This window comes from Nematostella vectensis, chromosome 9 (genome assembly GCF_932526225.1).
Source record: "Nematostella vectensis chromosome 9, jaNemVect1.1, whole genome shotgun sequence".
NCBI lineage: Eukaryota > Metazoa > Cnidaria > Anthozoa > Actiniaria > Edwardsiidae > Nematostella > Nematostella vectensis.
This window is the reverse complement of record NC_064042.1, coordinates 15,244,912-15,258,293: the sequence shown is the minus strand read 5'-3', so window position 1 is coordinate 15,258,293 and position 13,382 is coordinate 15,244,912. Positions and strand designations below refer to the sequence as shown.

The 13,382-nt window shown below is 39.6% G+C and overlaps 1 protein-coding gene and 1 long non-coding RNA gene across 2 annotated transcripts; one reads left to right on the top strand and one right to left on the bottom strand.

The window, feature by feature from the left end:
* Positions 1–1,627: 1,627 nt before the first annotated feature.
* Positions 1,628–2,673, bottom strand: LOC125572518. Its single transcript, XR_007313851.1, has 2 exons — positions 2,522–2,673; positions 1,628–1,987 (listed from the first exon to the last, which is right to left on the bottom strand). It is a non-coding gene; the product is annotated as an uncharacterized LOC125572518 (long non-coding RNA).
* On the top strand, positions 1,963–13,005 carry LOC5506617 (ATP-dependent RNA helicase DDX3X). The gene is made up of 17 exons (XM_048733073.1): positions 1,963–2,146; positions 2,343–2,415; positions 2,673–2,816; positions 4,047–4,190; positions 4,631–4,703; positions 6,572–6,671; positions 7,063–7,107; positions 7,450–7,540; positions 7,791–7,867; positions 8,209–8,304; positions 8,590–8,750; positions 9,023–9,167; positions 9,670–9,814; positions 10,217–10,398; positions 10,599–10,716; positions 10,849–10,996; positions 11,267–13,005. The coding sequence occupies exons 1-17, from the start codon at positions 2,102–2,104 to the stop codon at positions 11,487–11,489; spliced, it is 2,010 nt and encodes a 669-aa protein (XP_048589030.1). The 5' UTR covers positions 1,963–2,101; the 3' UTR covers positions 11,490–13,005.
* The last annotated feature ends 377 nt before the right edge of the window (positions 13,006–13,382 follow it).

The following is a 13,382-nucleotide window of genomic DNA, read 5'->3' as shown; positions in this document are numbered from 1 at the left end:
TGTTTTGTTTTGGTTGTCTTTGGTTAATGATAATTGAAAAATCTGTACACAAGAGAGCATAAGATAAGAGAGGGGCACTTTGATATTTATACCCGGGCGCCATGTAGACCCATCCTGACTATTTTTAGTGACCACCACCCCACCACTGCGCGTAAGGATTTTTACTCACCCTACCCCCGCGCTTTGTCATTTACATCTTGTTGTTTGCAGCTGTTTTGTGACTTGTAACCGAAAAAAAAAAAAAAACTATCTGCACTAATAACATCGAAAATGTCATTCTAGCATTTAGCTTTCTGTGAGTATATTTGCCAATCTTACTTAAGTTAGACTTGTTTTCTTCTTCCGAGTTATTTTACGTGATCTTTTTCCATTCCTATCGAGTTGGCAAAACAACAACACGCAACCCGTGGGGGAGTAGGACAAAATAAAAGGAGCAAATCCTCACGCGCAGTGGTGTGGTGGTGGTTACTTAAAATAGCCAGATTGGGAATCGACATGGCGCGCGGGTAATACCAAAGTGTCCCTTTCTTATCGTATGCCCTCTTGCTGTAGATTATTTTTACGCGCGCTTTACAGCCACGAGTCAAAATAACTACCATCCACCCCATCCCGGGGGGGGGGGGTCCTCCTTTATATGGGCTATGGTTATTGACCTCTCTGTCCTAAACAGAGTATATATTTCAGGCCTCTCTGTCCTGAACAGGGTGAGTTGAGCAGGGTGAGTTGAACAGGGTATATATTTCAGGCCTCTCTGTCCTAAACAGGGTATATATTTCAGGCCTCTCTGACCTAAACAGGGTATATATTTCAGGCCTCTCTGTCCTGAGCAGGGTATATATTCCAGGCCTCTGTGTCCTGAGCAGGGTATATATTTCAGGCCTCTCTGTCCTGAACAGGGTACATAATTTTAAGCAAGGCTGTCCTAAACAGGGTACCGATTTGCTTGCCTTGCTAAAACTCGTAACCGCTGGTCCCGCCGCCAATCTGATTGCCTTGCTTGATCTCACGTGCTAACAGGGTCCTAAAATTGAGGGTGTTGTCCTAAACAGGGTATGGTTTTTCAGAATTATTGTCCTAAACAGGGTGAGGTTTCAAAACCCCCAGCGGCACCTCTATACCCAAACATAGGCTGAGTACCTCCCCCCCCCCCCCCCCCCTGGGCACCCCATACGAATCTCGACGCTCTAGCTAGAAACACTCTTCTGTCAAATTTACCCGTGGTCGGCTTGTTTTTAAACTCAACAGACAAACTTTTGCCCGTTATTTCACTTTTTAGGTTCTTTTTGGGAAGAGTTGTGTGAAATCCCCGTTACTTATTGACTTTCCGCCGAAATCCTTCTCAGACTATTAGTAGCTAGTAGGCTATAGGGAAATCCTTGGTGCTGAGGCTTCGTCGCTAGGGAGTCACACGACACCGCCACTCGTGTGTTCAGTAACTGCTTTTGACCTCTTTTTCCTTGTCTTTGTACTCAAAGACTCGGGTAATTTGGCTTGATAAAATTATGATTGGCTGGAGGTAGAAATCTGCTTTGTTTTTGCATTATTTCCCATTGTGGAAAGACTCTGGTGTATTGAGAAACCGCCCCGCCCCCACTCCCACTAAATTGTGTACCACAGAAAGCCCGCATTTCGTTATTTTGGTGGTTCTTATCAATTGTCAATAAATTGTAGAAAAAAGGATCCTCATCGAGATTAGGCCGATTTTTCGGCAGCGTGAGCAAAACAGACGTTTCAAAAACTTCCTTCCCCTCCGTCTGAATTTTCAAAATTTTTAGGCAGCCTAGACAGCACTGCAACTCGTATGACAAAACCAGAAATTACTTTTGTGGATCACTATCGCTATGCAAATACGATATCTACCCCCATAATGGTGATATTTGCTTCCTGTTTTCCCCTCCCTACCCCCCAGGGTGGGATAGCGGCAGCTGATACACGTGCTTGGCTGGTGACGTCAGGGCCTCGTTGCTTCCGTCACTTCAAGTTTTCACTAGAATCAGTGGACACGTTACTACAGCGTTCAACTTCAAGTCGACTAAATAGCCTTTTTAGTCACAAAAATCATCATTCCTTCGACAGGATATCATTCCAGACAAGTTCAGTTATGAGTCATGTGGCCCATGGTAACAACCAGAGTCTAGACCAGCGCGTAAGTGAAAATCAAAGTGTGCCAAAAAAATCTTCATTTCTTGCCCGGTGCCATGTTTAAACGGGAGAGGATACCGGTCTTTTGAAGTCACGGTCAATCGGGCCTGACTATATGCTATATAATCAATGGAAACGCTTAAGCTCTTATCGTTTTACGTCTACAAATGCGATAAATCGTTGATTTTATTGTATTTCAGTTCGCTGGACTAGACTTAAACTCTGGCGTCGGTCAATCGCCCGATGCCGGACGAAATCCTAATCAACCAACGCGTAAGTTTCTCTTGCTCTTTGTCCTCTATTTCTCTCGTTTTTTTTTTGAATACTACATCAGCCATTTAAACCCTGAAAATATTTACTCTTTAAACTTAATATTCACCCTTTAAACTTGTATTCCACCTTTGATTTGAAAGGAACTTGACTTCTTCGTTATTTAGCAACCCACGGAATAGCAAGAGTAGATTTCACACCGAAATTTCAAGTTGGAGTCATCGTCGGCGCGACTCATTCACCTCTTTTTTTCCCTATAGAGCAGCGATACATTCCGCCTCATTTAAGAGGAAAGCAGCAGTCTCAAAACTTTGTTGACCCGAGAAACTTTGGCGGCTATGGCGGTCCTCCACGAGACCAGAACTGGGGACGAGACCCTCGAGAAGGCTGGGGTGGGAATAGAGGTAAAATAACAGACTCAGCTATTTATAGAATTCCAGAAATCAATGGACTCTTTATGTGAGCATTGTGACTCCTTATTCCGCCGTGTACGGTCTCTAGACATCCATTCACACATATTTGCGAATTATGATTATGGTAATTGAAAGGCAATTTTTGTTTTCAATTTTCCATTTTATATCTTACTTATTTGTTTCTTGATTTCGATTTTTACAGTTAAGTTTCATAGTATCCATTATCTAGATTTTCTTGAAATTAAAAAAAAAACACAATCATGTTGGTAGTTGTTGTCTATTTCATCAGAATCCCAATGCCATGTTTCCTCACTTCCAACTGTGAATTTTTCTTTCCCAGAACCACTACAGGGTTTTCCAATTAAATTAGGGCTGTGTTGGCTTGGTTATGGGTAACAATGTCACCAACTCCCCCGTCTCGCTATGTGTCTCTAGGATTAGCAAATTTCTCTCCCAGCCTTTTTTTTCAAAATGTATTTCTTTTTTTTAGCCAATTGAAATAAATGTGATCAATGGAGCAAGCATTCATTAGAACTTGGAGCAGTCCACTTCTTAAAATTGTGTACCAAAATAATTTTCATGGAATTAAATAGCTTCAGGGTATAGCTTTGGAAATATATGATAATTTAGTCAATACTTTTTGGCACTGCCTTACAATTTTCAAAATTTGTGAAATAATATATGGAATTTGATAAAGTTGAAAACAAAATCGAAAATTATAGAGTAAAGCTGTTTTTTGGAGAATGAAAATCAAGTTTAAACAGCTTCCAGAATAATTTTTTTAATGAAAACTATTGAAATTATGAAACAAGTGAAACAGAGTCAACATTTTCCAGTCCTGCCCTGGAATTCCAACATTGCCTTTTTTCCTTTTTTAAAAGCAGGGCAGGGCTATGCTTAACAGAGACCCAGGAAAAAAAACATGACAAATAAGAGTTATTAGAGGGTAAAGCTTTCCCCCAACTGAGTCTAAAACGTTAACAACAAAATGAAGAATAAAAAGAAAAAAAATCTAGCTACAATCGTGGTAAAACAGTGTCACTTGTGGCTGCTGTAGATGGTTTGGTGAAAATGCAACCATGTTACCAAATTGCCTTTCCCCAAATTGCCTTTCCCCTTTCCAAATGTACTTTCCCAAGAACAAGAATTATGGTGAATGGGGTATCACAAAGTAAGCTTTGTTGTGCCTGGGTGTTTAATGTCTTGAATACTTCTTGGTAGATAATTACAGTCGTGGAGGTGGAGGAGGATACAACAGGGGATATGGCAGTGGTGGTGGCTATGGAGGCGGGGGATATAACAAAAGAGGAGGTCGCTACTCTGGTGGCAGCAACTGGGGATCTAGTCCTGCTGGAGATGATAGAGGTAGGTGATGACTAAAAGTGTTAACTACCCTGTTAAAACAAATTCTTGCTGTTGGAGCAGAAAACACTTCATCTAACCTTTCCAGCTTACGTAAGTGGAAGTATTCATTTTCTGATCATTCAGGCTAATAAGAGAACTGTCTCCAAACTCACTGCCTATGGGTCGGTATGAATTACTAAATTAGTTTTAGTATAAATTACTATATAAACTGATTTAGACAGCATGATTTAGTCGTATGTGACTTGCCCACTGCACCTCTACAATTTGAGTTTTAGAGTGAAATCAACCTATGACTCTTGCTACAATGCTTGACTGCAAAAGTCGTAGTGTGTAATTTGGGGCTAAGACATGTTGTGGACAAGGTCACATACAACTGAATCATTCTGTCTGAATCATCATCTAAAAGTTTGTAATCCCTTTTGTTTTGTTCGCCTCGTTAGACTATGGATATGGGCAGCAGCACCCGCCAGAGGACTGGTCTAAACTCCAGCCCAAGAATGAGAGAGTTGAAAGGTCAGTTTATCTCCTGCGCCTATCTATACCTTAAACAAGAGCCACGGAATAACAGGCGGGGACCTCGCCCAAGCAAACAATTCCAACTTAGCCACGTCAAATGCAGAGCCCCGTAAATATAAAAAAAAACAGAGCATAGATTAACTTTGATCATTTCAAAAGTGAATATAATGTTCTGTATACACAAGGCAATAATGGCAAGCTTCTTGGAAGTGGTTTTCTACGGCAACAGCAACAGAAATTGCGGTTGAAAATAACATTCAAAAACAGCACTCTCTTGTTTGAAATGACCGGAAAAATGTTTTGCTTTAAAATCTTTCAAGCCTCTATTTCTTATCTGTCCAATCACCAGAGCAGATTGAAATTTAGTTGTTTTTGCACTGTTGATGTTTCCAGACATTATTTCCAACTTGATCTGACCTTTTTTTTTTGCTCCTTTTTATGGAGCTCTGCACTCGCCAAAGTGTAGCGGGAAGGACGACTTGGACCAGGCCCAAATCTTTTATAACGCAGGTCCTTGTTTAACCCTTTCACCACCGCAGGTCTCTAAAGAGGTCAATTCTCTGCTATCCAAGCTATGTGACAATGGATTCTGTAGCTCGAAGCTACGTACTGTAGCTTCAAGCTACATTGGATGGTTGTTGTAATAACTGACCAGTTATATTTATGGTTGCAAAAAGAACAATCAAAAGATTTCTTGATGCGAAAACATACAGACAAGAAGATTTACTGATAATATTATTGAGATAATTTTAGTGTCTTTCGCTATATATTCATTGGAGTCATTTAACACAACTGCACGCTTTGGTTTGCTAATATAGACTGATCTTTAATCACAGTATTTATAACTTATGGCATACGCCATGACCTTATATGGTATTACAAATAATCATTATCAATAATGTCATCTCTGTTATATGATACTTAAGTAAAGTGTGCTAATACACTACATCAATGTCGAGTGTTGGACTTTTTTTTTCTGTGAGATGTTTGAATAGCCTAACAGTTGCACGATACTTGAGTTTCTGGTAAATGTTAGTGGTGTTTTCAAGCCTTTGCATTTCCTAAGTTATTGACTCCAAAGCTTGCCAAACATGTTCTTACAAGATCAGCTATTGGACAAATGATATGCAATCACAAGCCTCGTTCTTCTGTGGCTTCTGGTTCTCGAGCCTTCTCCATCTGCGAGGAACTCCTGGTATTTGTTCTTTGATTACAAAAACACAAAATGCAAACTAAGCTACGATAGGCTTCAATTTGCTTGCAATTTACGATGTTTGACATTAATTGTTTGAGATTCAACAGTTTGAAACAGGTATTTACACACTGTCCTTCGAATTGGCCATATTTTTAGCAAGTTTTTCACATTATTTTCTGAGATTTTTTTGGTTGATAGTGCGGAACTGCACTGCCACGCTTTACCAGATATCCTGATTTGTAGTTTAACGTGTTTGAGTTGTTTGTTTACTATCTACTGTTCAAGTCACACCTCATAGCGTTATGGTTATTATTATGTTTTTACTTTGTAGTTTATTATTTTATCTTTTAGTTTATAGTTTATTAATTAAGGAAGGTTGAGGCCTCTAAACTAAAAAAATAAGTTATCTAGATGTGCAATTTTTATAGCAATTTTTTTAGGCTGGTTCATTTTGGTTTATCGATGTGCTGTGCTACATAGTCACAACTTTGCTCATTTGCAGTAGCTTTATTTATTATTCTATTTTATTCAAGTCAGGATCTAGGTTGTGTTCAAAGCGGGAAAACCACTAAATGAGTTCCTTGATTTCTCTATAGGGATCACCACTAAATGAGTGCCTTGATTTCTCTATAGGGATCACCACTAAATGAGTTCCTTGATTTCTCTATAGGGATCTTTTTGCTAGTCACAACACTGGCATCAACTTTGAGAAGTACGATGACATCCCTGTAGAAGCAACTGGCCAAGAATGCCCTAAAAATATTGAACTGGTAAAGCAATGTTATACAAACTGGCTACATATCCTTTGGCTTTATTTAGCATTTCTGCTGACTTACCAAAGCTCAACTAGCAATATAACTTTGAGAAGAAGAGATTTTTTCAAGACTATGTTAGTTTAGGATGTTTTCCCTAATTGCTAAAGTCAAATTGTACAGATACTTTCAATATCAGTTTTCAGTCAACTTAAAAACCTTTCTTCCAAAAATACATTAAGTATTTTGCTTTATGACATCTATTATCCTAATCAAATAATGACGTTTTTTTAACTATTATATCCTTCTATGTGTCTAGTTGTTGGGTATTGTTATCTGCCCAATATAATTGTTTTCATTGTACCTTGTACTGTACGTTTTTTTTATTTATAATTGGTTTATTTTACAGTTTGAAGATGTAGACCTTGGTGAGATCCTCTTGCATAACGTGGGGGTAAGTTCAATTTCCTGTGCCTTTACTTTGTGATTTTTCAAGGGCACACGCTTTCAGATTTGTTAATTTGTACAACTTCATTAATAATCATAACTGACCTGATACACAAGATGCCTTAATATATTTTTCATACTCACAAGTTCATGGTTACTGTACAAAGTTTAAGAATTGATGTATATCAATAAACCTATTTCAGCTATCATTTGTCAGTTTTCACTTTTTAATTATGTGCTTTTTATGAATGGCCATTTGAATATTTCTTTTGTGGTTACATTTTTATCATAACAAATAAATCCACCCTGACTTATTTTAAATCCACCCTGACTTATTTTATTCCTTTAGCTTGCTGGCTACAAAAAACCTACCCCAGTGCAGAAATATGCCATCCCTATTGTCAAGGGCAAGAGAGATTTGATGGCCTGTGCCCAGACAGGTGAGTACTGGCTAAATAGGCAGTCCAGACACTGCATTACAGTATTGCTGTACTGAATAAGAAAAGTGGTTTCTTATGTAATTTTGAGAGAAATCTTAGGTCTCTGATATTGACATGCCTGACAAAAATAGCAATATCAACTGTTGTGGTTTCTAAACCATTTACATAAAATCCTTATCCTCTTTGTGTGTTTTAATGTAGACCTGAAATGGCAATGTTACTAAATTTAGTTTGAAATTCTTACCCCCAGGCTCTGGAAAGACCGCTGCATTCCTCATCCCAATTCTTAGCAGGATCTACATGGAAGGGCCACCTGCTCCTCCAGATGTAAGTGCTTGTGTTCCCTGAATTGCGTCTTGTCTAACTAGTCCAATCCACTCTTTTGAAAAGGGATGAATACCATGTGCATGTCAACAACAAAAAGTCCCACTTGTTGTAAAGCAACATTCTTTTTTTGTAATCTATTATTTACAGTAGAATGCTGTAGTCTTTACTAAGTACATTGTAATCCCAAGATTTGTAAATTTGATACTTTACCATATACATTACAAGCTGATTGGTTAACAGAACCATCCTGTGTGTTGTGTGTGACATATACACGACTCTATTTGGTCAGTTTATAAAAGCAATAAAACACATATTCAATACTAAATCTGGTTGTATTGCAGATCAAGCATGCTGGTCGTCGCAGGCAATACCCAATCTGTCTGGTCTTGGCACCAACTCGGGAACTTGCTGTGCAGATATTTGATGAAGCGAGAAAGGTTTGTTATTTGACATGTTGTGCAAACCCTTTCTGTGTTCATGAAAATGCCATTTCTCACTCATAAGGAGTCAGCTTCAGGAGCTAATAACATTTCTGTTAGTAGAATTACTAACAATAAGCTTAAGGCAAGGCCCTAGAAATGCAGTAGGTGTATTAGAAGTAAAACAAGAAGTAGAATCAAAATAGGTTAACTAAAGGGTAGAGGTGGCCAATTGAAAAGTGCAGTCTTTTAATCTTGAGTTTTTGTAAACCTTTTATGCTCAAATAATGTCTCTTTTTCCAGTTTTCCTATCGTTCTCTGTGCCGCCCATGTGTGGTGTACGGTGGTGCTGACATTGGTAGCCAGCTGCGTGAGCTGGACCGGAACTGCCATCTCTTGGTTGCCACCCCTGGACGTCTAGTCGACATGATGGACCGTGGCCGTGTAGGCCTGGACTCTATTAGGTATGCACTCTAATTGACTCAACAAGTTCTCAACAGTACTCAACGGTATAAAAGGCGCAGACCTGGTCCAAGTCGTCATTGCCACTAGGCTTTATCGTGTGTAGAGCTCCATATCAATAAGCACAAAAGGTCAACGGTGAAAGAAACTATTATATTTTCCATCTTCTCTCAGAACTAGACCAATAAGAAAGAGAGACTGGAAAAGGTTTGGAAGCATGGTTTTTTTAAGGTTCTGTTGTTGATCAACCTCGCTTCTGTTTGTTTTTGTCCAGGTTCTTGGTGCTAGATGAGGCTGATCGTATGCTGGACATGGGATTTGAGCCCCAGATTCGTCGCATTGTGGACCAAGACTCCATGCCTAAGACAGGAATAAGGCAGACACTCATGTTCAGCGCCACCTTCCCTAAGGAAATCCAGGTAGGGAACTGGCCATCCTACCTAAAACATTAAAGCTTGATTGCTGACATAATGGCCACAAAAACAAATGTTCACATCAGCCTAGATTCAGCATCTCATACAATAACTGGGGTAAGCACATACAAGAAAGGGCTCTTGGGTAAATGGTTATTTTTGGGTTTTTACAGAAGCTCCAGAGTTTTTTTCTTATTGATAATTAAACACCTTTTTGCTAAAAAAATCCTTGCAACCGATGCATCTTTACCGCCATGATTTTGCTGTTTGCCTTTTATTATTTTCTCTCTGTGCACTTGTCCCAGCTTTCTCACATATTGAGGCAGGGGTATTGGGATTATCTACACTTTTACACAATGACATTATTTCCTATTATATTTATTCACCATATTATTCTTCTTATCAGTTACTCACAAGACTGCAGGTTTTCTTAATTTGAACCCCTGCCAATGGTCTCTGAATCTAGCATAATTATGACGTGCTCTTACAAATTGTACTTACATTTTAGATGCTTGCAAGGGACTTCCTGGAAAACTACATCTTCTTGGCTGTTGGCAAAGTTGGATCAACCAGTGAAAACATCACACAGAAAGTTGTGTGGGTAGATGAATTTGACAAGCGCTCATTCCTTCTGGATCTTCTCAATGCATCAGGTTTGTAACAGATAGCTGAAATTTCCAAATTTCTTGAATTTCCAAATCCATGTCTGTAAAGTTTTTATGTATCAGAACCTTGCTGAGCCTTGCATAAATATATAGAAGATCTACAAAAAATCAATGTATATGTTAAATATGAAAATAGGTAAGATGGATTTTGGTTGTGATTGCTGGTTTTGTATTAACTACTATGATCAACATGGATCTTATGGCTGTATCAGATATTAAGTCTCAAACCTTTAATGCTTTCCAGATGTGTCTATATTTCAGAGAAATTATTGGTCAAGCCAGACACCATGTCTCACTCTATGGCTCTGGGTTGATTTTCCATGTTGTCTTGGCGTTTTCCGTTTTAGATTGGCAAATCATTGCTCATGTTTTGTTCTTGTTGTTGTTCAGGTCCTCAACAGTTGACGCTTGTCTTTGTGGAGACGAAAAAGGGTGCTGACGCCCTCGAGATGTTTCTTGCAAAGGATGGCTACTACTGCACCTCCATCCATGGTGACCGCTCCCAGCGTGAGCGAGAGGAGGCCTTGCGCACCTTCCGTTGTGGAGATACCCCCATCCTGGTTGCTACTGCTGTGAGTAATGATAACTTTGAGCTCTTGTTATTGTAGCCACTCTAAGATCAGAAAAGGTCCCCCTAAAAATTAAAGTGTCAATGAACATTACCTGTTTTTGTGATAATTGTTGATTTGTTGCCAAACGGCTGTCAATTATAGCAATCTGACATGAGATATGTAGTGCATTTTGCATTTTCTGACAGTGTTCTTGACCTCAGGTGGCTGCTCGTGGATTGGATATCCCAAATGTCAAACATGTAATCAATTTTGACCTGCCCACTGACATTGAGGAGTATGTCCATCGTATTGGCCGTACTGGGCGTGTCGGACACACAGGTGAGATTAGGATGAAAATCAAAGGTCACTTATTATTATGTATGTGTACCTGATACAAATACTGTATATGCAAGCATTTTTACAGTATAAAACATATATCCGAAATGTTGATTGTGGACTTCTCCATTCCAGGTCTTGCCACCTCCTTCTTCAACCACAAGAACAAGAACGTGGCCAAAGAACTGATGGACATCCTGGAAGAGAGCAAGCAGGAGATCCCCAGTTGGCTTGAGTCCATGGCGTATGAGGCTTCCTCTGGCTCTAGGAACAGGGGCAGAAGGTGGGTGTATGGCACAACTATCCTGTTATGCTATTAGAGGTCAATGAAAATGTCCCCAGGCTGCCTTGCACCATAGGACTGGAACCCTAGGACTGCTAGGATGTAATATTAGTCCAGCTTTCTAATTTCACATAAAGATTCCTTATGCATAAAAATGGAAATACCATACCCTTTCTTAAATATAATTGCTAAACGTTTTCAAAACTCCTGAAAAAAAATATTTGCCAATCAGTATCTGCCACCATAGCTGACCACATTTGTCTCCTGCAGGCATGGGGGAGGGGGAGGAGCATTCTCGTCCCGCGATTACCGTCAGCACCGAGGTGGCAGCAGTGGAGGGGGTATGCATGGAGGAGGTGGAGGGTATGGTAACTATGGTGGCTACGGAGGCTATGGAGGCAACCCCCAAGGTGGCTACGGCTTTGCTGGCTATGGCGGCCAGTATGGAGGTCCTCGTGGTGGTGGCAGCGGTGGTCAGGACTGGTGGAACTAGCCAGGCTGGTCAAATTTTTCTTCGTTATTGTTTAAGTTTGGACTTGGCAGATTCTGGCATCAAATTTGACTGCCTGGCAGTTTGTGGAAGCCTGCATTAGAGTTGCATCCCTGTTGTGTTCCCAAGCAGATGCAAGTGCTGCACACTACATTGTGCATCTAGGAAGTTACGGTTTGTTGGAGAAAAGGGAGAAAGAGAGGAAAGAGAATGATCTTTCTTGAAACCTTCAGTCAAGTTCTAAATTTTGGAAGATGTGTTTGTGGCTTCATGCTGACTGATAAGAAAACAGCATCCCCCTGGCTAAGCAGCACGATCGGAGTGTTGCTGGCCAATGTCTCCATTTCTCAAGCGAAAGGCTCAAGTACAAGTTATAGTAGCTAGGTAGTTTTCCAGACATTAAATTGGACATTACAAACCAGTGCATGTGTGCGTGTGACCACAGTGTTATTTATTATAGGTGGTTTTTAAAAAAAGTAAAGTCGTCACTTGTATGACTTTCATTAGCTTTGACAAGCTACCTTGCCAGAGCTGACAAAATATTTATTTTATAATAAAAGATATGATAAATAGAAAATGCTGAAGGAAAATTAATAATACAAAAGTATTACTCTTGCAATGTAGCAATATCCTTCAAGATTCTAAAGGTTCCAATTAGAAATAGGCTACGAGAAATTAGATGAAATAGAAACTTAATGTTTATATCAATATTCTTATACATTATTTGTGGTAATCTCACATGGAGCCGTCCTATAATATTGTCCACATGTGCACAAGCCCCTCATGTCGTGGAAGTCATAATGGAAACTATGGCAGAGAGCGCAATATCATACAATCAGGCAAACTTGTGTCTGAGGAAGATTTTCTTTTGTTTAAAATTAGTGTTTTTAAAGTTCCAGTTCTTCCTGGGAACCAGAGCCTCTGCCATGACACTGTCAGCCATTTGTGGCCAAAGGGTGTTGTCCTGGTAGAGACCTGGTGCCCAGGTTAAGTCAGTTTTAGTTCTGGAGTAAGTTAAAATTTAAAGAGCACAATCTTCTATAAGTGACAACAAGTTGCTTGTTACATTGCTACATTTAGTGCTCAATACAAAACTTAGCAAGTTGCATTGGTTTTGAGGATCTTTTTAGTCAAGATTGGTCCTTGGATATTTTCAAAGAAAGTGGTTCCTAGACTAGGATTACATTATTTTGATTTGTGCTATTTTCAAAGTCATTCCTGAGATTATAGCACAAAACAAATAGTTGATGTCTGACATACACCAACTTGAGTACAAAAAATATGATAGACCATTTGAAGTGATAATATAACAAATTTATATATAGCTTGTACAGGGTAACAATTCCTAGTTAGTGCAACGGTTTTATAAGCATGTTCACGCCTGCCTTCAAGGTAGCAGGCCAGTGAATTGAGATTGTGTTCCCACGATTGCCCGTCACCTTTTCTAGTGGCTAGAACAAGGCAGTTGTCTTGTATCCATTTGATGTCAGATGCCAATCAATAAAGTCTGATTATGTTATACTGTCTTTTTTGACATGTACATAAGACTCCTCACCCACCCATTCAATGGCTGATTTACTGTCGCAAAGAAGGACATTTTGTTTATTAGAAGTCCCAAGCAATCTGGTCATAGAGTGGTTTCAAAATCCCTTGCTGAGGATCTACAAGGATAATAATAAGGGGCCACCCTTGGCTGAAAGGCAAAAATCAAAAGAGCAATCTGCCAGACCAGGAGAAATACATATACAGTTGAACCTGTAGCAGGGTATCAAATTGTTGGGCATTGAAAAGGACACTTCTCCAAACACTTAAGCCTCTCGACCCCAGTCACAGGGAACCCAAAGAAAAGCAAGGGAACTTGGACACAAACTAGACGGTTTACCACACTATGGTATA